This window comes from Giraffa tippelskirchi, chromosome 10 (assembly GCF_054371585.1).
Source record: "Giraffa tippelskirchi isolate mGirTip1 chromosome 10, T2T-mGirTip1v1.2.pri, whole genome shotgun sequence".
NCBI classification, from domain to species: domain Eukaryota; kingdom Metazoa; phylum Chordata; class Mammalia; order Artiodactyla; family Giraffidae; genus Giraffa; species Giraffa tippelskirchi.
In genome coordinates, this window is record NC_137284.1 from 125,664,305 (window position 1) to 125,690,842 (window position 26,538).

The following is a 26,538-nucleotide window of genomic DNA, read 5'->3' on the forward strand; positions in this document are numbered from 1 at the left end:
TTTCACAGCATCATCTTTCAGGATTTGAAATAGCTCCACTGGAATTCCATCACCTCCACTAGTTTTGTTCGTATTGATGCTTCCTTAAGGCCCACTTGACTTCACATTCCAGGATGTCTGGCTCTAGGTGAGTGATCACACCATGGTGATTTTCTGGGTCGTGAAGATCTTTTTTGTACAATTCTTCCGTGTATTCTTGCCACCTCTTCTTAGTATCTTCTGCTTCTGTTAGGTCCATACCATTTCTGTCCTTTACTGAGCCCATCTTTGCCTGAAATGTTCCCTTGGGATCTCTAATTCTCTTGAAGAGACTTCTAGTCTTTCCCATTCTATGGTTTTCCTCCACTTCTTTGCACTGATCGCTGAGGAAGGCTTTCTTATCTCTTCTTGCTATTCTTTGGAACTCTGCATTCAAATGGGAATATTTTTCCTTTTCTCCTTTTCTTTTCACTTCTCTTCTTTTCACAGCTATTTGTAAGGCCTCCTCAGACAGCCATTTTGCTTTGTTGCATTTCTTTTTCTTAGGGATGGTATCAAGCTTATAAACCTATAAATTGACCCCAGCAATTTTATCCCTAGGAAATCCAATCTAGAAGAGATTATGAACAAATGCACACAAAAATTTTGTGATGCATCCATGATCATAGGGAAAAAACCAAAAAACTAAGAGTCTAGCAAAATAGAGTTGGCCAAACAAGTTACGATATATTCATATAACAGAACACTAGGATTCAATATAAAAAATACACCATGGAGTACAGGGTACAAAATAGAATCATAGTATGTCATGTAAAATCTTATGTCCTTGCAAACATATGCACAGAAGTCTAGTAGAATGTTCATCAAAATGTCATGGGGTGATCATCTCAGGTAGGTGGATTCAAAGGGACTTTTAATCTCTTACACTTCTCTGTACTACTAAAATGTCTACATAAGCCTCTATTATTCTTTGAGGATATATAAAAAATAACGAAGAGCAATATCAGAAAAAAAAAAAATGCCTTCAAGACAAGTGAAATAATTAATTAAATGGTGGACAAATTAAGTTTGAAGTGTCAATAAAATACCTCAGTGAAAGTATCCCTATGCAACTGAAAATGCAGAAACAGAAAAGGGGAGGCATGCAGCCCATTAACTACTTTCAGTTTTCAGTTCCTCTCACTACCTTTTTCATTTCCATTTATGTAAATTCCAATTTTTAGCCTAGACTTTGCTCCTCTAACCTACATTTATTTTTCAAATACATTAAGAACACTAGATTCTACCATAATTTGCATGTGTAGAAATTCAAGGAACAAAAATCACTGTGAATAATACCTCTGATTTTTCTAGCTTTTTCTATAATCCAACAGATGTTGGCAATTTGATTTCTGGTTCCTCTGCCTTTTCTAAATCCAGCTTCTACATCTGGAAGTTCTCGGTTCATATACTGTTGAAGCCTACCTTGAAGGATTTTGAGCAATACTTCGCTAGCATGTGACATAAGTGCAACTGTGCAATAATTTGAACATTCTTTGGCACTCCCTTCTTTCAGATTGGAATGAAAATTGACCTTTTCCAGAAGAGGAATTAAAGAGCTTCTTGATAAAGGTGAAAGAGAAGAGTGATAAAGTTGGCTTAAAACTCAACATTCAAAAAATGAAGATCATGGTATCTGGTCCCACCATTTCATGGCAAATAGATGGGGAAACAATGGAAACAGTGACAGATCTTATTTTCTTGGGCTCCAAAATCACTGTAGATGGTGACTGCAGCCAGGAAATTAAAAGACACTTGCTCCTTGAAAGAAAAACAGTGACAAACCTAGACAGCATATTAAAAAGCAGAGACATTGCTTTGCCAACAAAGGTCCATCTAGTCAAACCTATGGTTTTTCCAGTAGTCATGTACAGGCGTAAGAGATGGACAATAAAAAAGGCTGAGCGCCGAAGAATTGATGCCTTTGAACTGTGATGCTGGAGAAAACTCTTAAGAGTATCTTGGATAGCAAGGAGATCAAACTAGTCCATCCTAAAGGAAATCAGTTCTGAATATTCATTGGAAGGACTGATGCTGAAGCTGAAGCTCCAATACTTTGACCACCTGATGCGAAGAGCCGACACGCTGGAAAAGACCCTGTTGCTAGGAAAGATTGGGCAGGTGGAGAAGGGACAGAGGATGAGATGGTTGGATGGCATCACAGACTCAATGGACATGAGTTTGAGCAAGCTCCAGTACATGGTGAAGGACAGGTAAGCGTGGCATGCTGCAGTCCATGGGAGGTAGCAAAGAGATGGACATGACTGAGCAACTCAACAAAAACTGATTTTTCTAGCAAATACTTTTGCTTCCAATATCCAGCTTAAAGTTTACAAATATCTACATATTTGTAGATAAACAAAGTCAACTCAAAACAAAAATAACAGCAAAAACTTAAGTGATATTCATAGAAAGCATACAGAATAAAAAATTTAAATGACCTTAAATATTAATATTAAGCAACATTAATTTTCAACTGGTTTTTTAGAAATAGCTATTAATTTTTCAGAGTTAGGAAATGAAAGTTTGACATAAAGTCTATGCAGAAAATTTTCACCAAGAAAAACAGATCATTATCTTGATCACACAACAGAGTGCAAATATAAACACTAAGTCTGAACTTATTCTTTTGTTGGGGGGGTAGGGGAGAGCCCCCACACATCCTAGCATGTGAAATCTTAGCTCCCCAACCAGAGATCTGAACACTTGCCCCAAGCACAGAGTCGTAACTACTGAACTCCCAGGGAAGTCCCTGAATTCATTCTATTCACATTAAAAGTGACTCCCAGCATCCTTGACTCATTTCCAATAAAGTAGAAGCTAAAAGAGGGAGGTTCTTAAATTCTTCACTTAAAAATCAAAACAATTGCTTCCCCCATCCTGGAGTATATGTGAACCAAAACAGTAGGTAAGTTTAGAGATATAACTGGCATCTGTGCAAAAGCTGATTTGCATTAATCAGTGGAGAAAAATATTTAATTCAACCACTAATAAATACACTTTGGAATTTGTCTTCTAAGAGCTTGCAATCTAGTAGGGAAATGTAGTCAGACAAACAATCAAATTTTTAAAAGCTCTACAGCAAAGCTACAGCAAGTGCTATAAGGATATAAGAAAAGGAATTAACTTTTTCTGGATGAATGGAGAAAGGTCTCAGGATGGTGGAATTTGAGCTGGATTTTGATCTGTAAAAGTGGAGGCAGAGAAGCAAAAGAAAGGGATTCCAAGCTAAAGGAATGGCAAAAGTAAAAATGTAGAGAAATAGAAGGGCCTCTAAAAGTAGAACTCTGATAGAACAGGGCCAGATAATAAAATGCCTTACCTGACAATGCACTAGAAAATGTGAACTTAATTAATGGAAGTGACACAACCTAACCAAAATTTTCAGAAAACTCTCCTGGATAAAGAATGAACTGGGAAGAAAAGAATGGATGAACAGGGAAGAAAAGAATAATAGAAGTCTGATCACAAATGAGGGCCTGAACTAAGGCAATAATATCAGGGTTAAGACAAAAATGTGATACAGAATGAGTAGACATAAATGTCAGGAAAGGTTTGGTCAGAGAAGTAGCAAAACACAAGGCCATCCTGGGAACGAAAGGAGTGATTACAGGTTTAGAGATTTAAGACAGTTCACCTAAATTTCCATCCCTTCTGAGTGTTTCTGCATTTATTCAACTAGCCTATCTTTTTAACACTTTTGAAAAGCATTTTAAGAACTCAATTCATCTATGAGTATTCATGACATTTCTAGTAAATACATATCAAATCAGTATTTTATGAGTAATAGTGTTTTTAATATTCTGGAATGTCTTCATTTTATTTATTTTTGAGCACTAGTTTTTAGGACAAAACATTAAATATTCCACAACAGAGGTACCCTACAACATATGCAAGTGAATACTAGTAAATTCATTTAAATTTATGCCTGTCTTTAGATCCTCAGGATCTTATTATTCCATAATCGAGGCTTCTGCTGCTTCTTGGTGGAAGAGAACTTCCACAGGTTCAGAAAAGGAATCAATTACATATAGCAATTTATTGTACTGATTACAACTGGTCTGACTTGAGTGACTTCAGACCAAGACATGCCATTGCAAAACACCTGTCAATAACTAAGTATTACTAGTGCCTCCAAGAAATGTTTTTAGCCTCCTATTCATAAAACCTACAAATTAAAAGACAAAACGACCTGAAAGGATCTTTAGAAGAATTTGGGTTTTTTTGAATTTGTTTTTTTAAATCTTCAAAATGCTGCAGAAATGGGTCAGAAAACAGAAATTAACACACAAGTAACCAAACAGGGTAAATTTTAGCAAAACAGATCGCCAAGTGAGGTGGTCAGCTCCCCTGAACCCCTACAGCACAATATCTATCAAAAGTTTATACTTCAGGATCAGCTCAGCATTAGAATCCAAGCTGACCTTAGAACAAATCACTTAACTTTTTAGAGGTTCCATTCCCCAGTCTATCAACAAGACTGTTCCAACCACAACATGGGTTTTGGCGGTGAATGTATGTTAAGTATCAGTCAATGGCTGGCACTCAGGAAAACTTAAATGTCAGTACCACTCTCTCATTCTACACAGCCCCTCTCTTCAGTTCACTTGCACATTTATTGTAAGGCCAATCAGCAGAATTATGTGATTTCTCACACCTCAACTGTCAACTAGCAAAGAAAATATGGTAACCCGGTTATAAAGGAGAAAAAGTAAGAAAGGACTTTATGAAAAGCATGAGCAGCAGGGAGCTAAAGATTCAGATGGAGGCAAAGAGCGGGTTATCAATGGAAAGTAGAAGACATGAAGTAGAAGTTAATGGAAGAGAGAATTTATTCTAGGAATACAGAGAAAAACTTTGATTCCATAGTTTCAATACCATTTTAAAGGTGCATGCATTTCCTTAAAATATCTACACTGACTATTCATTAATATATAAGCTCCATGAGTGCTACAAAATATCACTCTGCTATTTTCTATAGCAAAACACGCAGTTGCTATTAAACTCTTGCCCACAGCATTTCATATTCTCAGTAAACTCCATCATCCCTTCCTGTCCCCATTCAACAATTATTAAGTCTACTGGTGCCAGATATTACGCTGAGCACTAGGAATACAATGGTAGGCAAGACAGGCTAATTGCCTTCATGGAGCTCACAATCCAACAGTCCATTCATTAAACAATGTGGGCCATCTACTATAATTACTTAAAACTTTATGCATTAACATGGACAAGAGAGATCAATTAGTTGTTCCAAAACTGTAATAACACATTTGCTATACTTAAAAATCAAGTTTTTCAATCAACTATTTTAACTATATATTCTGAGTCCTATTTTCAAGTAGGACATTTGACAAACTAGGCATAATACAATGTGAAATCTAAAAACTGTATGAAAAATTAGGTTTTTGACCCAGAGAAAAAAAGACTCAGAAGCCACAACTGTCTACATTTTGAAGAGGCAGCATACAGGTTTGCTCTGAACCATTCCAAAAAGCTAAACTCAAAGCAGTGAGCAGAAGTTATGTGGAGGAAGATTTCTGGTTTCAATATGAAAAATTCGAGCAATTCAAGCTATTCAATAAAATATTCTACAATGTTATATTTCTGCAATAGTCTATTTCTACACTTTACAAAACACAAATTTTTTCCCTTTAAAAATATCAGTTTTATTGAGATGTAATTTAAATACAGCAAAATTTACCAATTTTAAATACACACAAAACACAAATTTTTCACTTAACCCTTGAAATAATCCAAAAAAACCAAGTATTTCCCTGTTAAAAGTTTAGGAAATGGAATCTCCCAGGGACTTGCTAAGAAACTGGGCAAACCAGGAGTAGAAGTTCTGAATCTAACAGAATAGGCTGTCGCAAAGTAACATAACATCTTCCAACCTCTAGATGTATACATGCACACAGTCAAAAGGCTAGCTGTCAGGAATGTTGGCCAATATATTCTAAAGCTTCTTCCAAATCCAACCATTTATAAACATAAGTGATCAGTACTGACACCATGAAAAGATTCTGTATAAATGATCCTCTAGAATGCCAGGCTCATAAGGGGAAGGACCTTGTCTTTCTTCACTGCTATATTTTAGTCCCTAAAACAGTTATCTGGCATATAATACATGCTCAATAAATACTTGCTAAATATAAAATAACACCCCTAAACACACATAACGCTGCTCTGTAATAAATACAAAATACACAGCACTATTAGATAATAAAGGACCTCACTGAAGTACCTAGCAACTAAAAAGTCTGATAAACACAAAATTCATTCTTAAACCTGCATCATACACTTAATAGCTATCTAAAGCACTAAAACTTAGACCTAATCAGTCAAAAACAAATTTACCTGCAAAAAATACAAACATTTTGGCAAACCTAACATATCTCATCTAAAGTAAAATATAACCTCTTACAAGATATAGAAGCTAGATATGGTGAAATTGAGTGTTCAATCTTGATATTCTCTGCTTAACACATCAACTAGCACTATAAGTGTGCTGCAACCCTGCAAGAATGAAGAGATTTATACAGCTGTTTTGGTTTAAAGGCAAACACAAATATGTACTGGAATCACATCTTTACAAACACTAGGCTGACGCTTCAAGAAGATCTAATTTTACAGGTACACATATTGTATTCAACATAACCACGTTCAGTAGCTTGGCATTACTGAAAAGACCAATAGAAAAAAAACAAACCGACAAACATTTTCTAATACTCTAAAGTCTAGAATTTCTACACATCTAAGGGAATTTAAGAACATGAAATATCCTCAAAAGTTACTTTCAATTTATTTTGCTTAACAGATATAAATTTATATCAAGCCACACACTTTTTTTTGGAGAATAGTATTATATAACAGATAAGGCATAACAACTGCATAAAAGAATTACTTCAATTTCACTTGAACAAAAATCCTGATACTTAAAGGTCTAGTTAACTTTAATGTAAATAATTTAAACAGCAGATAGTGTAATAGTGTTAAGAAACATTCACTAAGTCATTCACTCGGTCACTATACTGGATCACAGCAGCTAGACTGTATTTAAATGACGTTATCAGCAACTGAGTGTCACACAAACAAACAATGAAACCACAATCTCGCCATTTTTTTCTTTCTAAAACTAGACTGGAAGGTCAGGTGAAAAAACTATTCCAGGCAAGAATATAAAATAAGTATCTTCAGAATTTAAAACCATGAGCTTTCGCTTCTCCCATCGCTGTACTCCTCATATGCAACATAGGCAACCCACACCTAACTTTGACATCAGCACCTGGTGCCGATTCTCCTTTACAGTATTTACTCCCTAAGCCGCAACCCAGTTCTACGTCTCCAGCAATGAAACCTCTTCTGAGAGGTTTCGAATTGTGACAAATCCAATCCACCTCTCGGTTTACCCAAAGCAACTGGGCTGAAAAAAGCTAAGAGCAGTTAGAGAAACCTGTTAATATATTAACGCAACAAGTTTAAAGCTTTGAACTCTTCCCCAGAACCTTTCCTTTCTAGAGAGAGGAGAAAGAGTCTACTGGACCTGTCGCTTTGTCCCCTCCAAACCCCCCACCAGGGGTCCCGGGCGCGCGAAAGCGCCCCTCCCCACCAGAAGCCCCGATCGAGGTGGGGTTTCTCGCCCCGCCCGCGGACCCGAATTTTGCGGAGTCTCATCACCTCCAGCCTAGCCTCCGGGCTCTGGCCGGCCCAGCTCAGGACGGGCGCTCGGGACGCCGAACTCACCTGATCACGGGGCTGTAGGGGCTCCGGGAGCGGCGCCAGCTGCTGCTGCTGTAGGGGCTGGGGGACACGTCGCCGCCGCGCTCGTAGGAGCTGTGGCGGCTGTAGCTGGGGGAACGGCGGCGGCTGTAGGGGCTCGGGGAGCGGGCCAGCCGCCGCGAGTAGGGGCTGCTGCCACCTCCCGCCGGACTGGGAGACTTGCGGCTCCGCAGGCTCTGCGAGGCCCGGTGGGATACCGGGCTGTCGTCCCGGCCTCCCAGCGGGCTCAGGGACCGCTGCCGTCGCCTGTAGGCCTTGGGCTCGGTCTTGTCCTCCCGGTAGGCCTTGGGCGGCTCCTTATAGGCCGAAGGCGGTTCTTTGGACGATTTAGTCCGGCTCCGATGGGCCTTTTGGTCTCGGTCCTTGCGGCTGCTGCTGCTGCTGGACGTGGCCGAGGCGCTTTTCCGCCGGCCGCCGCTGCTGCTGCTGCTGCCGCTCTTGACGGCCTCTGCCCGCTCCTCGCCGCCGTGGCCGTGTCGGCTGCGGGACTTGGAGGCCTCGCCGCCGCCGCGCTGCCCGTCCCGCCGCCGGTGCTCGCGGTGGCGATCCTTGCTGCGGCCGCTGCTGCTGCGGCGGTCCCGGCGGGGCCTGCGCTCCGACCCCTCCCCGCGACGCTGGGTACCGGAGGAGGAGGCCGGACTCCCGCCGCTGCCCCCCGTTCCCCCGGCAGCCGTCGCCGCCGTTGCCGCGCTGGCCCCCCCCAGCAGCAGCCCCTGCTCGGACTGGGAGCTTACATCCTCGTACTCCACCAGCGGGGTCACACCCCCGCCGCTACTAGCACCGCCACCGCCGTCCTGCTGCGGCTGGGGCAGCGAGAAGACCCGACGCTTCTCCGCCTCCTGCCCGGCGCGGGGCCCGCGGCGCCGCTTCTGCCGCCCTCCTGCGCGCCTCTTGCCTCTCGCCAGCCGCTTGACCTCCAGAGGGGGGCCCGGGCTGAAGCAAGAGGAGGAGGCCGCGGCGGCGGCGGCTGCGGCGGCGGCCGTGCCGGGAGCAGCCAGGAAGAGCAGAGGCGGCGGGGGCGGCGGCGGTTGCAGGAGCTGCGGCTGCAGGAGCGGCAACAGCAGCGGCGGCTGCTGAGGGGACAGGAATCGCCTCCGCTTGCGGCGTTCCTCCAACTTCTTCTCCGCCCAGCTCAAGCCCCCGCCTCCCCCCAGCGCCGTGTCCGAGCTGCTCGGCATCGCCTAGAGCCCGCCGCAGAGAGCGGCGCGGGTGCGGCCTCCTCCCGGGTCAGATCCTGGCCATCTCCCCCGCCGGAAACGGGAACGGCGGCAGCGGCGGCGGAGGGACACCGAGCACCAGGGCCGTCCAGGAGAAGCGCCACGATAATCCGGATCGGGACTTGGGTCCCTGGGTTCCAGGTCACAGTGGGGTACGTAGCGGCCTCCGGGCCCGAGGGCAGCAGGAATCCGGGCGAAGCAGCTCCCGATCGCTCTCGCCGTCGTAGCTTCAGCCGCAAAAACACCAGATGCGCCGGGCGCTGACCTGCGGGGGAGTCCGGAGTCCTCCAAGTGCCCCCCAGGGGTGGGGGAGCGGCCTCGGCTGCGCTCTCAGCTCCGGCAGCGCAACGCGGAAGTACCACCTTCGTCGCCGCTTCACTTCATCGCGCCCTGACGTTGGGTGCGAGTTCAGGGGAGGGGAGTGGGCGAGACAACAACACGCCTCCGCCGCCTCCTCCTCCTCCTCAGCGTCGACGTCGTCCTCCAGTAGTGGCGGCGACACACGGCGGGCGCCTCGGAAGTGGCCTGGGCCTGACAACAACTCCCGGCCTAAGGCCTCGCGCACTCTGCGGCCCGCAGGGACGGGCGGTGGGGCGGGGCGAGGCGGGGGCGACCCGGCTGCGGCTCACGGTTGGGGCAGCGAGTGTGCGGGGCTGGGCGGGGGGCTGTTTCCGGGGAGATGGGGGTGGGGGGGCGTTTCTGAGTCTGTGGCGGTGGGTAGGGGCCCTGACTTTCTTCTTCCTCCGCTGCCGCGAGCAGAGGTGGCGGTGCTGCCCTTTTCCTCCGCTCCCCCCTCCTCCACGAGGAGGCTCCTAGAGTGCGCGGCCGGGCCGGCTCGCTCCTCCCCTTCCCTCTCCGCTCTTCGTCAGGAGGGGGGAGGACGACGGGACTTGCTGGTTGGGCCCTAACCTCCGCAACCCCTCCTTCTAGCCTCGCTCTTTCGGCCTTTCCCCTCGGCCCTGACGCAAGGCCGGGGGCGCGCACGCACGTCGCGCTCCGAGAAAGCCGAAGGTGAGTGGTGTCAGGGGCAAAGGAGGCGGGAACAAAGTTACCGCGCACGGACGTGCTCGCTTCCGCCAAGCGGCTGGTTCGGGTCGGAAGTGACGTAACGTAGAGTCAACTTCACTTCCGGTGAGGGTGGGACTCTGTGAAGAAGGGTTAAAGAAAGAAGATTCATGTGCCGCCCACTGCTGTCGCTGGAGAATCGCAGTAATGGCACGTCGGTCGTGCCTGTTGCTTGCATCCAGCGCGCACTGCCGGCTCCGGATCACTGCAGGCGCCGTACCGCCTGCCTGTTGAAAGGTCATGGCGAGAGCGAAAATCTGAAGACTCAGGAATATGCCCTTAATGGCTTTTTGGGCCGGGTAGTCACCCCGTCGTCTACCCTCAGCCAAGCCCGGGAGTTGGAACAGCTACGTTGAAAGGAAGAGAGGGCGCCCTGCAAAAGAGGGTGGAGGTGGCATTAGCTTAAACTATGTCATGCACACCCAAGTTCCAGGCCCCGTCTTAACCTAAAAACAGTTGTAAATCAGAGTCTGGAATTTTCATAGTGCTGAAGTTAAAAAAACAAATACGAAGAATAATGAAACGTCAAGAGGGTCTCAGAATTATTACCAACGGCCTTGAAGTCAAAACACCTTGCTCAAATGAGAGTTGTCATCTTGTCACTTCACCTTTTTTCACCTTAACTATCTAAATCTGTGGGTCTGCAAAACAACCATTTAGTGATCTCAGGCCTCACTTATTGCATTACCAGCCTTGTCTTTCAGTTACGGCCTGGGCACTTAATAAGATTAAAACCTATGACTTACTGTTTTTGGGGTTTTTTTAATTGGAGTATACAGTTGATTCACACTGTTGTGAAAGTTTCTGGTGTATAGCAAAGTGAATCCGGTATACATATATCCATTCTTTTCAAAAATTCTTTATCCACATAGGTGTTTACAGCGTATTGAGTAGAATTCCCTGTGCTATATCTTACTGGCTTTTATTATGGAAAGAAAAGCTGAGTACTGCGTTGTGGCCACATGTAATCACCCCTTTTCAAGTTTATTTGTTCAGTCCATCAGTTTGTTCTTGGTTCTTAGACACTTGATATCCGTCTTTCATTCATGCTTTAGTGTAAATAATTTTAATTGATTTGACATACTCTAACACTGTATCTGAGTCTGGACTGATCTAAGATAAAACCAGACTTACCTAAAAGAAAGTACAAAAGATGTTTGCTGAAGGGTAGGTAATCTTGAAATCGGTTCATTTCCCAGGAGACCACACAGTAGGACCTACCATGCAGCAGGAAGGATGTGGTAAGTGCATTGGGAAACTGAATAGTAAGGGGCAAGGCGCCTAAAAAACGTTTCTCCTCGGCAGTATTGCTGAATGAATTTCTTGCAGCCTAAACTAGTTAGCAAGCAGCTTTTTGCAAAAACTAGGATCAGCCTGTGCTATCATCCTACTTTGAAGGGCCTGGAATAATAGAACAAGGAGAGCAAAACAGGCTTATCTAGCAGTTCCTCACATGCAACAAATTTCATGTAAGAATATCTCCTTATATTCTGTACCTGCAAAGAAAACTCGTTCCGTAGAAAATGAGTAGCTTCCAATCTAGGTTGCAAACAGAAAACATGTACTAAAATGTATTTAGTATTGTTCTGCCACCCTGTATGTTTCTGCAAAGATTCCATCTTGGGCAGGGGCAGGGGTGGGGGTGGGGGGAAATGGGGAGAAGACCAAGAAGTGAAGCACTTTGAGCTCCCCAAAGAGAGCTACTCTCATGCTTTGAAATGCTAATGATTAACAGGGTTCAAACTCCCAAAAAATGAGAAAGACCTTTAAATTACAAGTCATATGTCTCTATAAGCTTGTCTACTTACCTTCATTGTAAAGAGACTTGGAATTGCCACCTGAGACTATATTTTAGCCTTTTACTGTTTGTGTGTTATTTCGTATTGTCTACTTGTATTTAAAAGAGGGAAAAGGAGGTGGTAAGTTTTCTTTTGTTTGTTTTCTTTGTTTATCTAATAGCTCATATCATACCGTATCAACTGTCCTTAAAGTGTGGCCTGAGACTAATACTTTTTCAATGAATCATGCAATCAAAACTATTTTCATCATAAGACATGATTTGTCTTTATTCTTCTCATTTTTTCACAAATCCACCATGGAGTTTTCCAGAGGCAATGTGACATGTGATGATACCATCATTCTGATGGCTAATGGAATGCGTGTCATATGTTTTCTAGAATGATCTAAAGTATTAGATTTCTGAAATGTGTGAACATTTGAAATATCTGCCTAACTCAGTGAAACAATATTTTCCAACTGAATAATAGATGATGTTACAAAATCATGAGTTAAAGATTCATTCAAAGTGCAGAACAGACTGATGTGCTTTAATGTAACAGTACAAAAAGTTAATTGATATGATTTCAGATCTCAATTTATAATAAACCTATAAGAAACTACTGTGGAGTTTTGGTGTAGTATCAAAGAATAACCATAATTATCTAGAAAAGCTATTAAAATACTCCCTCACTTTTCCAACAGTGTATCTTATTCATACTTTTCTACCATAACATATTGCAACAAATTCAACCCTACTAAACCAGTCAAAAAAGAGATCTGTAGAAAGGTAAAACATGAACCCTCTAACAGTTTTTATTTTATAAAGTTAGTTTCTTTCATTTAAATATGTTAGTTGTGTTAATATATGATGAAGTTATCTTAAATGAAAAAACTAATTTTTTTGGCCACATGGAGTGGCTTGAGGGATCCTAGTTCCTTGACCAAGGATCCAGTCCAGGCCCTTGGCAGTGGAAGTGTGGAGTCCTATGCACTGTACTGCCAGGGAATTTCCTAGATAAATATTTTTAAATTGCCTCCATTTTTATTTCTAATATCAATAGATATAGCTCATATAAACTAAAGCTTTTTTGTGGTGCTCAAAAATTTTTTTAAGTGCAAAGGGATCTTCAGACCAAAACCTTTGAGAAATGTTACACAAAACCATTAAAATTCTAGTTCTTCCATTCATGCTTTTGATGGTACAAACAGTTCTCAAACAGGTCATGCACTGCAATTCCAGAATCTTCTTTATAACTAAGAATTTCGGCAGTGTCTTTCAACACTGCTGCTCCTTAAGAGAGGTTGGATGTTTAATTTTCAGTTAGGTTTTTCTCAGTCTTGAAAAACTTAAGCTCTCCTTATTTCAGCCCACTATCTTTTATCATAAAGAAGAATATCTAGCTTAGTATTGTTAAAAGAGAGAAAGCAAAGCCAAAACAATAAAACTTTTCAATTCAATAGTAAAATCAAATATTGGCTAGTATCTACTGAACACTTACTGTGTGTCAGGCTTTGTGCTAAGTGCTTTGTATTTATTTTCTCATTTAATTCTCTCAACTGCATCTCAGGGGCTTCCCAAGTGGCACAGTGGTAAAGAATCCACCTGCCAATGCAAGAAACGGGTTCAATCCCTTGGCAGAGAAGATGCCATGCAGTAGGAGATGGCAATCTGCTCCAGTATTCTTGCCTGGAAAATTCCATGGACAGAGAAGCGTGGCAGGCTACAGTCCATGGGGTCTCAATGAGTCCGACACAACTAAGCAACTGAGCATGCACGCTCGCACCTGCATTTAAAAATAGGATGACCATAGTCCTCAGCTTGCCTGGAGTGGTCCTTGTTTGTGCCACTTGTACAAGCATAATTATTAGTGATAGCCCCCTTCCAATATGGGGCTCCCTGGTGGCTCAGACAGTAAAGCATCTGCCTCCAATGTGGGAGAACAGGGTTCGATCTCTGGGTCGGGAAGATCCTCTGGAGAAGGAAATGGCAACCCACTCCAGTACTCTTGTCTGGAAAATTCCATGGATGGAGGAGCCTGGTAGGCTACAATCCATGATATCTCAAAGAGTCGGGCACAACTGAGCAACTTCACTTACTCCAGAATATAAATTTTTCAAGTTTGGACGTAAATTATCTGATCACCTTTCCCATAAAAAGTATTATCAACAGTTTACAAATTAGGAAACCGAGGCATGGAGAGATTGAGTGTCTTGCCCAAAGTATACCACTAGTTAATGTGGATCTGGGATCCTAAAGAATAACGAGATGTTCCACAATGGTATCAGTGCTTCTGAGATTTATGTTGATCCCGACAATAGTAATATATTCCAGAATAAAAGAAGAAAACACACAAAATCTTATGATAAAATTTTGAGTTCAGTTTCAGTAGTAAAACACTAATGTGATAGATGTGTTCTTTCCACCCTCCACCCTCATCTTTTACACAGTTCAGAGGCCCACACTTGCTATCAACACTTTGCAGAAAAGCAATGCTGCTTGTGTGTGTGTGTGTGTGTGTGTGTGTGTGTGTGTGTGTAGGCATGCGTGTGTGTTGGGAGTGGTAGGGGAGCAGTTCTTCCTGGTTCAATAAAGCTGAAGGATGCCTATTTATAAAACAAAAATGGTGGGTGAAACCAAGAGGCCTTCCTAATAGGGATTCTCCCTGATCATAAGGAAAGAACACTAGTTTTGATGGCTGTATAGGTGTGCCTGACTTAAAACTAGATCTCCCAGCACTTCTTGCAGATGAAGGACATGACCATACTATGCAGTCTTGAACAATGAAATCTAAGTGGAAGTTGTTGGATGAGATTTCTGAGAATGCTTTCTTAAAACGGAAGGCTGATTTAGCTGACCTTGCCTTTTATTTTTCTTTACAACTGGATCTCAAATGCAATACTGGAGCTTGAGCAACCATCTTGCAACTACAAAGGAACAAGCACATGTTAAGGATGGCTGGGTTAAGGAAAGAAAGACTTGGCTCTCTGAGGACATTGTCAGTTCAGTTCAGTTCAGTTGCTCAGTTGTGTCCAGCTCTTTGCAACCACAGGGACTACAGCACACCAGGCTTCCCTGTCCATCATGAACTCCCAGAGCTTATTCAAACTCATGTCCATTGAGTCGGTGATGCCAGCCAACCATCTCATCCTCTGTCGTCCCCTTCTCCTCCTGCCCTCAATTTGTCCCAGCATCAGGATCTTTTCCAATGAGTTAGTTCTTTGCATCAGGTGGCCACAATATTGCAGCTTCAGCTTCAGCACCAGTCCTTCAAATGAATATTCAGGATTGGTTTCCTTATGATTGATTGGTTTGATCTCCTTGCAGTCCAAGGGACTCTCAAGAGTCTTCTCCAACACCACAGTTCAAAAGCATCAGTTCTTTGGCATTCAGCTTTCTTCATGGTCCAATTCTCACACCCATACATGACTACTGGAAAAACAAAACTTTGACTAGACAGACCACTGTCAGCAAAGTAATGTCTCTGCTTTTTAATATGCTGTCTAGGTTTGTCATAGCTTTTCTTCCAAGGAGCAAGTGTCTTTTAATTTCATGACTGCAGTACTCATCTGCAGTGATTTTGGAGCCCAAGAATATAGTCTTTCACTGTTTCCACTGTTTCCCCATCTATTTGCCATACAGTGATGGGACCACATGCCATGATCTTAGTTTTCTGAATGTTGCGTTTTAAGCTAGCTTTTTCACTCTCCTCTTTCACTTTCATCAAGAGGCTCTCGTTCCTTTTTGCTTTCTGCCATAAGGGTGGTGTCATCTGCATATCTGAGGTTATTGATTTTTGTCCTGGCAATCTTGATACCAGCTTGTGCTTCATCCAGCCCGGCATTTCACATGATGTACTCTGCATATAAGTTAAATAAGCGGGGTGACAATATACAGCCTTGACATACTCCTTTCCCAATTTGTTCCATGTCCAGTTTTACCTGTTGCTTCTTGACCTGCATACAGATTTCTCACATGGCAGGTCAGGTGGTCTGGTATTCCCATCTCTTGAAAAATTTTCCACAGTTTGTTGTGACCCACATAGTCAAAGGCTTTGGCGTAGTCCATAAAGCAGAAATAAATGTGTTTCTGGAACTCTCTTGCTTTTTCAGTGATCCAACAGATGTTGGCAATTTGATCTCTGGCTCCTCTGCCTTTTCTAAATCCAGCTTGAACATCTGGAATTTCACAGTTTACATACTGTTGAAGCCTGGCTTAGAGAATTTTGAGCATTACTTTGCTAGCATGTGAGATGAGTGCAATTGTGTGGTAGTTTGAACATTCTGTGTCTTTTCCTTTCTTTGGGTTGGAATGAAAACTGACCATTTCCAGTCCTGTAGCCACTGCTGAGTTTTCCAAATTTGCTGGCATATTGAGTGCAGCACTTTCATAGCATCATCTTTCAGGATTTGAAATAGCTCAATTGGAATTCCATCACCTCCACTAGCTTTTTCGTACTGATACTTCCTAAGGCCCACTTGACTTCACACTCCAGGATATCCGGTTCTAGGTGAGTGATCACACCATCCGGGTTACCTGGGTCATTTCTGTGTATTCCTGTTACCTCTTCTTAATATCTTCTGCTTCTGTTAGGTCCATACCATTTCTGTCCTTTATTGTGCCCATCTTTGCATGAAATGTTCCCTTGGGATCTCTAATTTTCTTGAAGAGGCCTCTAGTCTTTCCCATTCTATTGTTTTCCTCTATTTCTTTGCACTGATCACTGAGGAAGGCTTTCTTATCTCTTCTTGCTATTCTTTGGAACTCTGCATTCAGATGGGTATGTCTTTCCTTTTCTCCTTTGCCTTTAGCTTCTCTTTTCTCAGCTATTTGTAAGGCCTCCTCAGACAACCATTTGGTTTTTGCATTTCTTGTTCTTGGGGATGGTCTTGATCACTGCTTCCTATACAGTGTCACGAACTTCCATCCTTAGTTCTTCAGGCACTCTGTCTATCAGATCTAAGCCCTTGAATCTATCTGTCACTTCCACTGTATAATGGTAAGGGATTTGATTTAGGTCATACCTGAATGGTCTAGTGGTTTTCCCTACTTTCTTCAATTTAAGTCTGAATTTGGCAATAAGTAGTTCATGATCTGAGTCACCATCAGCCCCCAGTCTTGTTTTTGCTGACTGTGTATAGTTTCTCCATCTTTGGCTGCAAAGAATATAATCAATCTGATTTGGGTATTGACCATCTGGTGATGTCCATGTGTAGAGTGTTCCCCTGTGTTGTTGAAAGAGGGTGTTGCTATGACCAGTGCATTCTGTTGACAAAACTCTATTAGCCTTTCGCCTGCTTCATTTTGTACTGCAAGGCCAAAGTTGCCTGTTCTTCAGGTATCTCTTGACTTCCTACTTTTGGATCTGCCAAATCAACCCTGGACCAATAAAGACATAAAACTGGTGATATGATTATGCCGCTATTATTTCCAATTTCATTACAGATAAACTAAATTCCTAAATATTGCAAGGGCTTCCCTGGTGGCTCAGACCGTAAGGAATCTGGCTGCAGTGCAGGAGACCCCTGTTTGATCCCTGGGTCACAACGATCCCCTTGAGAAGGGAATGGCAAGCTACTCCAGTATTCTTGCCTGGAGAATTCCATGGACAGAGGAGCCTGGTGGGCTACTGTCCATGGGGTCACACAGAGTCGGACACGACTGAGCATGCACACATACATAAATATTACAATGTGAATCCCATGCTCCCATTCCACTTCAATGGTGGGTATCATTAATGACAGCATTCTTTCCTGCTCATCCTAAACATAGCCTCAGAATCCATCTCAACATAAGTGTCTAAAACCCACATCACCCAGCAGCTCAGGCTTGAGAAGCACATGGGCCAAGTGTACTTCTGCAACTAAGTGTGGTTCATCAGAAAGGCAAATGATCATGCAGTGCTTATTCCCAATGAGAGGATTTTGAGGCTACTGTGTCTCCTTTCTTAGAGAAACCATCATCCTTTTCTCTGGCCCCAGGGCCAGATTTTGGGCACCCCAGACTATGGGGACCCTCACTTGACCATGCTGTACCCCTCAGTCTCTTTCTGTGAGGGTCAAGCCTTTCCTTCATGTCTATCACCACTCTGGGCTTTCCCATACCTTCAAATTGAGGTGCCTTCCCAGGAATGGAAGTCAAAGGAAAGGAAAGAGTTAGGGGGACACTTTGGGGTCTCTACCAGGGTTTTTAGGATTAAGTTCTCATTCACTCTGAAAGGAACTGGCAACACAGAGGGTGTGGGGACAGGGAGTTTTGGGGAACTGGCTGAAGGGAAGGTGAAGTTCAGTGATGCTCCTGATTATAATCCCCACATCATTCATCACTTTGTTCTTAAATAAAGCATGGGACATAGACATACCCAAAGCAATATATACCAGAATAAAAGAAAATATAACACAGGACTTCCCTTGTGGTTCAGTGGTTAAGACCTCCTGCTTCTACTGCAGGGGGCACAGGTTTCATCCCTGATCGGGAACTAAGATTCTGCATGCTGTGTGGCAAAGCCAAAAAAAATTTTAAAAAAGAAAGAAAATACAACATGAAATTTGTGATAAAACTTAAGATCAATTTCTCTAGTGAAACTCTGAAGCAATGTGTCACTCCCAAGCTCATCTTTCACACAGTTTCAGAAGCCTATTACCTCTGAATCAGAAATGATACCAGTAATGAAATTATTTTTCATGCTTGTTCTGAAGCAATTTTTCCCATTTGGAGCATTGCTTTGTCAAAAAGCTCAGGATTCACACCCTGACACAAAACTACACATGTTAGTTATGGTGTATTAGTTATGCCTTAGTTATAGAGACAGATGAATACATTGAATTATGTCAAGATTTAAAGGGTATGTAATTTACTGGAATCAATATTTTGTTAATGTTTAATTTCACAAGAATACTTATGAACTCTTAGGAGATAGATATTCAGGAATATTTGGAAGTATGACTACAGAACAATACTTTAAATTTCTAATTACATCAACTAAGACTTGACATATAAAGCATAAACAAGTAAGCCATTTATGTAGTGTTCAAAGTTCTCATTAATAAGGTCATTATAGCCTAAAATAAACTATTGGTGATATAGATCAAAGGAAATAACTTCTACTAGAACTTTTTAACTGACCACATGAATCTTATTTTGTGTTCAGAGTACTGCAATAAAATTATTAGAATCTAATAAAATTATAGGATCAATTGATTCATCCTTGTATTTATGATCAGATGATTTTCAACATGGGTGCCAAGACAATTCGATGGGGAAGAATAGTCCATTCAACAAATGGTTATGATGAAGGAGATTATTGTTGATTGATAAAAACAACAACTGTTCAGCCCCCTCCCCATTTCCCTTTTCCCCATTGTCAGAATATAAATAATAGCAAAGAAAAAAAATGGTGCTTGAACAACTTGATAGCCACATGCAAAAGAACGAAGCTGACCCAAACCTCATACAATATACAAAAATTAGCTCAGAATGGATCAGAGGCCCAATATAAGAGCTAAAAATCAAAAACTCTGAGAAGTAAACATAGGAATATATATTTGCAACCTTAGGTTACACAAAACCTCAATGAGACATTAAAAGCACAAATGACGAAACAGATGAATTGGACTTATCAAAATTAAAAAGCTTGTGTTGCTTCAAATGGCACCATCAAGAAAATAAAAAAGACAGCACATATATTTTTACAATTTATACAGTAAGGGATTTGTATGTAGGATATATAAAGAACTCTTGCAACTCAATAATGGAAAGATAAATAGCCCAATTTTAAAATGATTAAAGGATCTGAATAGATATTTCTCAAAAGAAGACATACAAATGGCCACAAAAGAAAGTTGAAATAATGCTCAATAACATTTAGCCATTAAGGAAATTAGGGCTTTCCAGGTGGCTCAGTGGTAAAGAATCTGCCTGCCAGGCAGGCGATGAGGGTTCTATCCCTGGATCAGGAAGATCCTCTGGAGAAGGAAATGGCAACCCAAACCAGTATTCTTGCCTGGGAAATCCCATGGACAGAGAAGACTGGTGGGCTACAGTTCGTGGGGTCGCAAAGAGTCGGACACAACTTAGTGACTAAACAAACAACAACAACAAAAAAAATTTAGGAAATTCACATAAAAAAACACAATGAGATACCACTTTAAAACACCAGGATGGGCGCTCTTTCTCTCTGCTTCCAAGAAAAGAAGGAACAATGGTTGTGCCAGAAAGGGCCACAGCTACGTGCAGCCTGTTCATTTATTTGCACTAACTTTGCCCGATGTGTGCCTGAGAATAGGCCGGTAAGAAGTTAGTCATTCAGAACATCTTAGAGGCCACAACTCTCAGGGACACTTGTGAAACGAGTGTTTTCAATGCCTATGTGCTTTCCAAGCTGTATGTGAAACTGCATTACTGCGTGAGTTGTGCCATTCACAGCAAGGTAGTTAGGAATCCTTCTGGGGAAGCCAGAGAGGACTGCACACTTCCACCTCAATTTAGACCTGCGGGTGCTGCCCCGAGTCCTCCACCAAAGCCCTTGTAAAGAGGCAAATCCTTAAAGACTGAAGAAATACTGTTCTCTGAAAAGACAATAAAATGGAAAATATACTTTGAAAAAAACAAAACAGCGTGGCTATAATCAATAGACAAGTTTTGGAAAACAGCACCAGACTGCTATATACTGAGACTTCTGCTTAAAACTCTTCAATTGCTCACAAATGCATCCCAACTGTGTCTAGGAAAAAGTGCTAACACCATCAGAGGTTGACATTACTCTGAATGATTCGAGTCCCACTTATAGTTCCACACTTATCTTTCTGTCCGCTCAAACTCTGCACTATAGTCATCTGGAACTTCTTTTCAGTTCTTTGAAAGTCCTGTTCATCTCTCAATGCTGGGCCTTCACACGGGCTGGTCCCACTATGTGGAACACTTACCCCACTTCCTACCTCTCAACTAGGTCTAATTTTTACATTTTCAAACATAAATTTACATATTCAAATATCATTTGAACTTTTCTCTGACACATCCCCCACCACTAGCATCACTAAGTTTGGATTAAATTTTCCTTTTTTATGTTCCCAATGAATAGTGTCCTTCTTCATCAAGCATGTACTACAGTCTTCTCTTTCCTGGCCTGTATCCTCCAATAGGAGCTTCCCTGGTGGCTCAGAGGGTAAAGCGTCTGCCTGCAGTGCAGGAGACCCGGATTCAATCCCTGGGTTGGGAAGATCCTCTGGAGGAGGAAATGGCAACCCACTCCAGTACTCTTGCCTGGAAAATCCCATGGATGGAGGAGCCTGGTGCACTGTAGGTTGTAGCACAATAGAAACAATGTCTATTCATCATCATATCAAGCCTCCGACAATATTTGGTACCTGCAAGTTTCTTAATGGATAGTGGGAGAATTAATGAATAGATTTTTTTTAAAAAGATCTTTTGATGTGGACCATTTTAAAATCTTTATTGAATTTGTTACAACTTTGCTTCTCTTTTATGTTTTGGGGTTTTTTTTTTTTTTTTGGCCCCTGAGGCATGTAGGATCTTAGCTCCCTGATCAGGGATCACACCCACACCCCCTGCCATTGGAAGATGAAGTCTTAACCCCTGGACCGCCAGGGAAATCCCTAATGAATGGATTGATTTTGCTGATTGATCAATTAAAATACTTCTGTTGAAAGTAACAGCTACTATAACAATCTTAAAGGAATTTATTGGAAGGGTAAAAAGGGCTCATGAATTGACAAGAAGTTTTAATACCAGTCTTGAAAAATAGATAAAGAGCTGGGTAACTCCAGCAGCCAAGAAGCTGGAAAATGTTAGCAATGAATACCCCAGTAGACTGAGAGGGACACAGTCACCTTTTTTTATATGACCCTGTTGCTGTCTCTTTAGGATTCCACCTCAAATTCTCTTGGAGATAATTTCCCCACTGCTGGGAATTGCCCCTTCATCTTTGTGTCACTTGATCAAGATTTACGTTTCTGGAAAAGCAATCATTGTCTAATGATCATGTGCCATGCCCAGACTACTGAAGATGAGGAATATCAGGTCAGGGCCTGTCACACATCCAGAGAGGGAATGAAGGCATGCCTCTCACTGGGACAGTGGGGAATTCCCTCACACAGGAAGAAGGGTTGGATACAGTGAAGCTAAGAAAGTACAGCTGTCTGCTACAGCTGTCTAGAACTAAAGCAAAATATGTGTTTCCACACAGAACAGTTTGTTTTGGTGCCATGTGTGTATTTAGGGCCTCTAGAGTGGCTTAGAAAGTAATAAAAACACATGAATTGAGTGTGATGTTTTTAGAGAAACATAGTCTTTATCCTGTAGTCAAGTGGAATATTCAGTAATTCAGATATGGTTATGTGAGAAGTTTTACTTAATGAAGTGCTCAGTTAAGGATAGAAAAAGAAATTACAAAATAAACATTTAAAACATTAACTGAAAAGCACTTAAAGTACTTTTAGTTGCACCAGGCAAAAGTTATATGGGGCTCCCATCTCAATCACAGCACAGAATTCTACCTTTCTGTGAAAATAGCAATCGACCTAGAAATCCAAAAGGCTTTGAAAATCACTCAATAAATTTTTAAATGTCTGTAGGAGTCTTGAGGAAACCTTGTGGTAATTAATGTTTGTCAATAATGCAACAGGAATTCAGCGTCATATAGACAAGATGAAGGGTTTTCCTCAGATATGGAAGAAATAAACCATCTAAGAAAAAAAAATGTCCAATGTAAAACCTGAAAAACCAGGAGTGAAAAAGAAATATGCATCCACACAAAACCCTGCACATCAATGTTTATGCAGCTTTATTCATAATTCTTAAAATTTGGAAGCAACCAAGATGCTCTTCAATAAGTAAGTGGCTTAACTGCGGTACATACAGACAATGGAATATTACTCAGCAATAAAAAAGAATTGAATTACCAAGTCACACACACACAAAAAAAAACATGGAGGAAACTTAGGTACATATTGCTAAGTGAAGGAAGTCAATTTGAAAAGGCTCACAATACTTATTTCCATTATATGACATTCTGGAAAAGGGAAAACCAGAAATAGTAAAAAGATTAGGGGTTCAGAGCAAGGGAGGGATTCATAGGTGGAGCGAAAAGATATTTTTAAGGAAGTGAAATTTGTTTTATATAATATTGTAAAGGTGGGTGCCTGTCATTATACATTTGTCAAAATCCATAGAATGTACAACATGAAGAGTAAACCCTAATATAAACTTTAGTTGGATTTTAGTTAATAAAAATGTATCAATATTGCTTCATTAATTGTAACAAATGTACTGCCCTAATATAAGATGCTAATAGAAGACACTGGACGTGGGGTATATATGAGAGCTTTCAGCTCAAGTTTCTTACAACTGCTTTTTATTTTTTTTTAAGTATATTAATTTTTTTCAAGACTGAAGCATGTACAATTATAATTATGAAATACTATAAACTTCTTAGCTGCATTTATCATGGTATCTACCAAATTAATAAAGACTGGTATTTTCTTCACAAGTGGTAGGTGAAATGCTCACTAAGGAATAAAATGAAGTAGATGGACATAAAAACACAAGTAACTATTCACTGACTATACATTAGCCAGCCTCCAAGATGATCCCCAATGATCTTCATCTCCTTTTATTGTTGTTTTAAGACCCTAAATTTTGTGGTATTTTTTTATGCAGTGATAGACAATGGATACACTGACTTTCAATGAGGATTCAATCGATGATCGATGGATGCACATCAAGAATTAAAAATCTTGAGGATAAATGAACAACTTTGGATTTACAGGACTTTGGAGAGGTTTTGACTTAGGTATACGAAGTTTACAGAAGGAAGGAATCATTCTGTAATGATTTCAAGGTCTATAGGGAACCAACCACTCCTGCCCACTCCCTGAAACACAAAACACATAAATGTTGGCAGCTAGGTGGTTACACCTGGGTGGGTGGTGGTGAGTAATATATAGTATATTATATACATTAGTATATTATATACTACATATAATATATAAGTATATTATACAATAGTATATTGTATATATATATATTACATATACATAGTGACAAATGTATAACGCATATTAAGCACCATACAAAATAAAACAAAAACAAGTTTTTCGCAAAAATGCAAGTTTCTTCCTACCTCTTTGAAATCAGTCTCTATCTTCACCAGTCCCAGGCAACTAGCTATAAATTAATTTTCATGTTATAGAATTTCTGATGAATTGAATCGTACATAGGGTATGTGGTTTTTGCTTCTCTTGCTTAGCATAATGTTTTTGAGATTCATCAAGTTGTAGCTTGTATCAGTAATTCATTTCCTTTTCTTGCTGAGCAGTACTCCATTGTATGGATATACCACAAGTCACCTGTGGTTGGACATTCCAGTTGTTTGCAGTTTGGGACTACTATGAATAAGACTGCTATAAGGTTCATGAACAAGTCTTCCCTGGTGGCTCAAACTGTAAAGGGTCTGCCTGCAATGTGGGAGATCTGGGTTCAATCCCTGGGTCGGGAAGACCCCCTGGAGAAGAAAACGGCAACCCACTCCAGTATTGTTGCCTGGAGAATTCCATGGACGGAGGAGCCTGGCAGGCTACAGTCCATGTGGTCGCAAAGAGCCGGACACGACTGAGCAACTAACACACACACACACACACAAGGTTCATGTAGCCACCACTGAAGTATCGCACAAAATAGTGTTGCTGTACTAAAAAGATCCCCTGTGCTTCACCCTATTCAACCACTTCTTGCTCCCCTTAAACCTCTGGCAATTGCTACAGTTTTATTTTTCCAGATTATAATTGAAATTATACAGTATTTAGTCTTTTTAGACAGGCATCTTTCACTTAGCAATGTGTGTTTAAAATTGACCTACATCTTTTCATGGCTCAATAGCTCTTTTCTTTTTATCACTGAAAAATATTCCACTGCACAGATGTACCACAGTTTGGTTGTCCTTTCACCTGTTAAAGGATATCTTGGTTGTTCCCAGTTTGGGGTGATTGTGAACAAAGCTGATAATACAGTCATTTGTGTGCAGGTTCCTATGTAGACATAAAATTTCAGTTCAGTTGGGTAAATACTTGGGAGTGCAACTGCTGAATCATATGGTAAGATTATGTTTAGACTATTTTTAACTTTGTAAGAAGCTGTCACAGTGTACCATTTTCCATTCCCATTAGTAATAATTGAGAGTTCCTATTCTCTACATCCTCTCCAGCAACACATCTGACAGTAGATATGTAGTGGTATCTCGCTGTTTTATTTATATATCTATTTATCTTTGGCTATGCTGGGTCTTCATTGCTGTGTGGGCTTTTCTCCTGTAGCGACAACCAGGGGCTTACTCTCTCGTTGCAGTGCTCAGGCTTCACAGTGCAGTGGGATACCTTGTTGTACAGCACGGGTTCTAGGTGCTCAGCTGCACAGGGGCTCAGGAGTTATGGCTCCCGGGCTCTAGAGTACAGGCTCAATAGTCGTGGCGCACGGGCCCAGCTATTCTGTGCCGTGTGGGATCTTCCCGGATCAGGGATCAAACCCATGTCTCCTGCATTGACAGATTCTTTACTACTGAGCCACTCAGGAAGCCCTCATTGTAATTTTAATTTGAAGTTCCCTAATGGCAAATGCTATGGAGCATTTTTCATATGCTTATTTGATATGTGTGTATCTTCTTTGATGTGTTCTTTTTATATCTGTTGTCCATTTTTAAAAATTGGATTGTTTTCTTATTGTTGAGCTGTAAGATTCTTGGTGTATTGGTGATACAAATCCTTTATCAGTTATGAATTTTGTGAATATTTTTTGCCTGAGTCTGATCTTTTAGTCTTGTTTAGTCACTTAAATATTTAATATTTTGCTTAAATATTTACAAAAACAATATCTTGTAAATATTTTTTTTGTCTGAGTCTGATCTTTTGATTCTCTTTCACAGAACAGATGTATTCAATTTTTATAAAGGACAACTTATCAAGTTTTTCTTTTAGGATCCTGCTTTTGCTGTATATAAACATTTATCACCAAACCTAAGGTCATCTGTATTTTCTCGTTTGTTGCCACTAGAAATTTTGTAGCTTTGCATTTTACAGCTAGGTCCATGACCCATTTTTATTTAATTTTCATGAAAGGTGTGCAAAGGTTTTTTTTAATATTCCATTTTCTTTCAGTTCGTTGCTAGTATTTAGAAATAGTTATTATGCCTTAATGACAATCTTGTGTCCTTCAAAGAATTTGTTCATTTCATCTGACTTGTGGAATTTATTGGCATAAAGTTCTTCAAAATTTTACTTTACATCTTTCAATGTGTGCTGTGATCTCTCCTCTTTCAGCCCTGTTATTTTAAATTTATGCTGTCTCTTTTCATTTTTTATCTGTTTAGCTAGTAGCTTATCATTTTTCTTCATCTTTTACAGAGTTAACTTTTAGTTTTTCATTTTTGTTTCTCCACTTTCTATTTCATTGACTTCTACTTTTATCTTTACTAGTTCTTTCTTCCAGCTTACTTTGGGTTTAATTTACTCTTTGTTTACTAGCTTCTTAAAGACAAAGCATAGATTATTGATTTTAGATCTTATTTCTTTCTTCATAGAATTTTTAAAATTGAAGAACAGTTGATATACAATGTTGTGTTAGTTTCAGGTGTACAACAAAGTGATTCAGTTATTTGATATCTTTTTTTAA

General features: G+C 41.1%; 2 protein-coding genes and 1 pseudogene across 9 annotated transcripts in view; 2 read left to right on the top strand and 1 right to left on the bottom strand.

Annotated features, from left to right (window-relative positions):
• The window catches only part of CDK13 (cyclin dependent kinase 13), a 120,891-nt gene extending 111,299 nt beyond the window's left edge, over positions 1-9,592 (bottom strand). For 7 of the 8 annotated variants that reach the window (XR_014067743.1, XR_014067742.1, XR_014067746.1 and 4 more), the window contains exon 1: positions 7,765-9,404. Coding sequence is in view for 2 of the 8 variants with exons in the window: in XM_081537404.1 (XP_081393530.1) it covers positions 7,765-8,978 (1,214 nt within the window). In the remaining 6 variants the exon portion in view is untranslated. Of the gene's footprint in view, positions 1-7,764; positions 9,405-9,517 lie in introns of those variants that run through there. The other variant, XM_081537405.1, reaches the window with a different exon arrangement.
• The window catches only part of LOC145522481 (uncharacterized), a 55,409-nt gene continuing 38,136 nt past the window's right edge, over positions 9,266-26,538 (top strand). The window contains exons 1-3 of the mRNA XM_081531171.1: positions 9,266-9,647; positions 9,948-10,028; positions 11,282-11,323. Of these exons, the coding sequence (XP_081387297.1) occupies positions 9,266-9,647; positions 9,948-10,028; positions 11,282-11,323 (505 nt within the window). The remainder of the gene's footprint in view (positions 9,648-9,947; positions 10,029-11,281; positions 11,324-26,538) is intronic.
• LOC145523937 (small ribosomal subunit protein eS26 pseudogene) lies at positions 19,993-20,443 on the top strand (annotated as a pseudogene).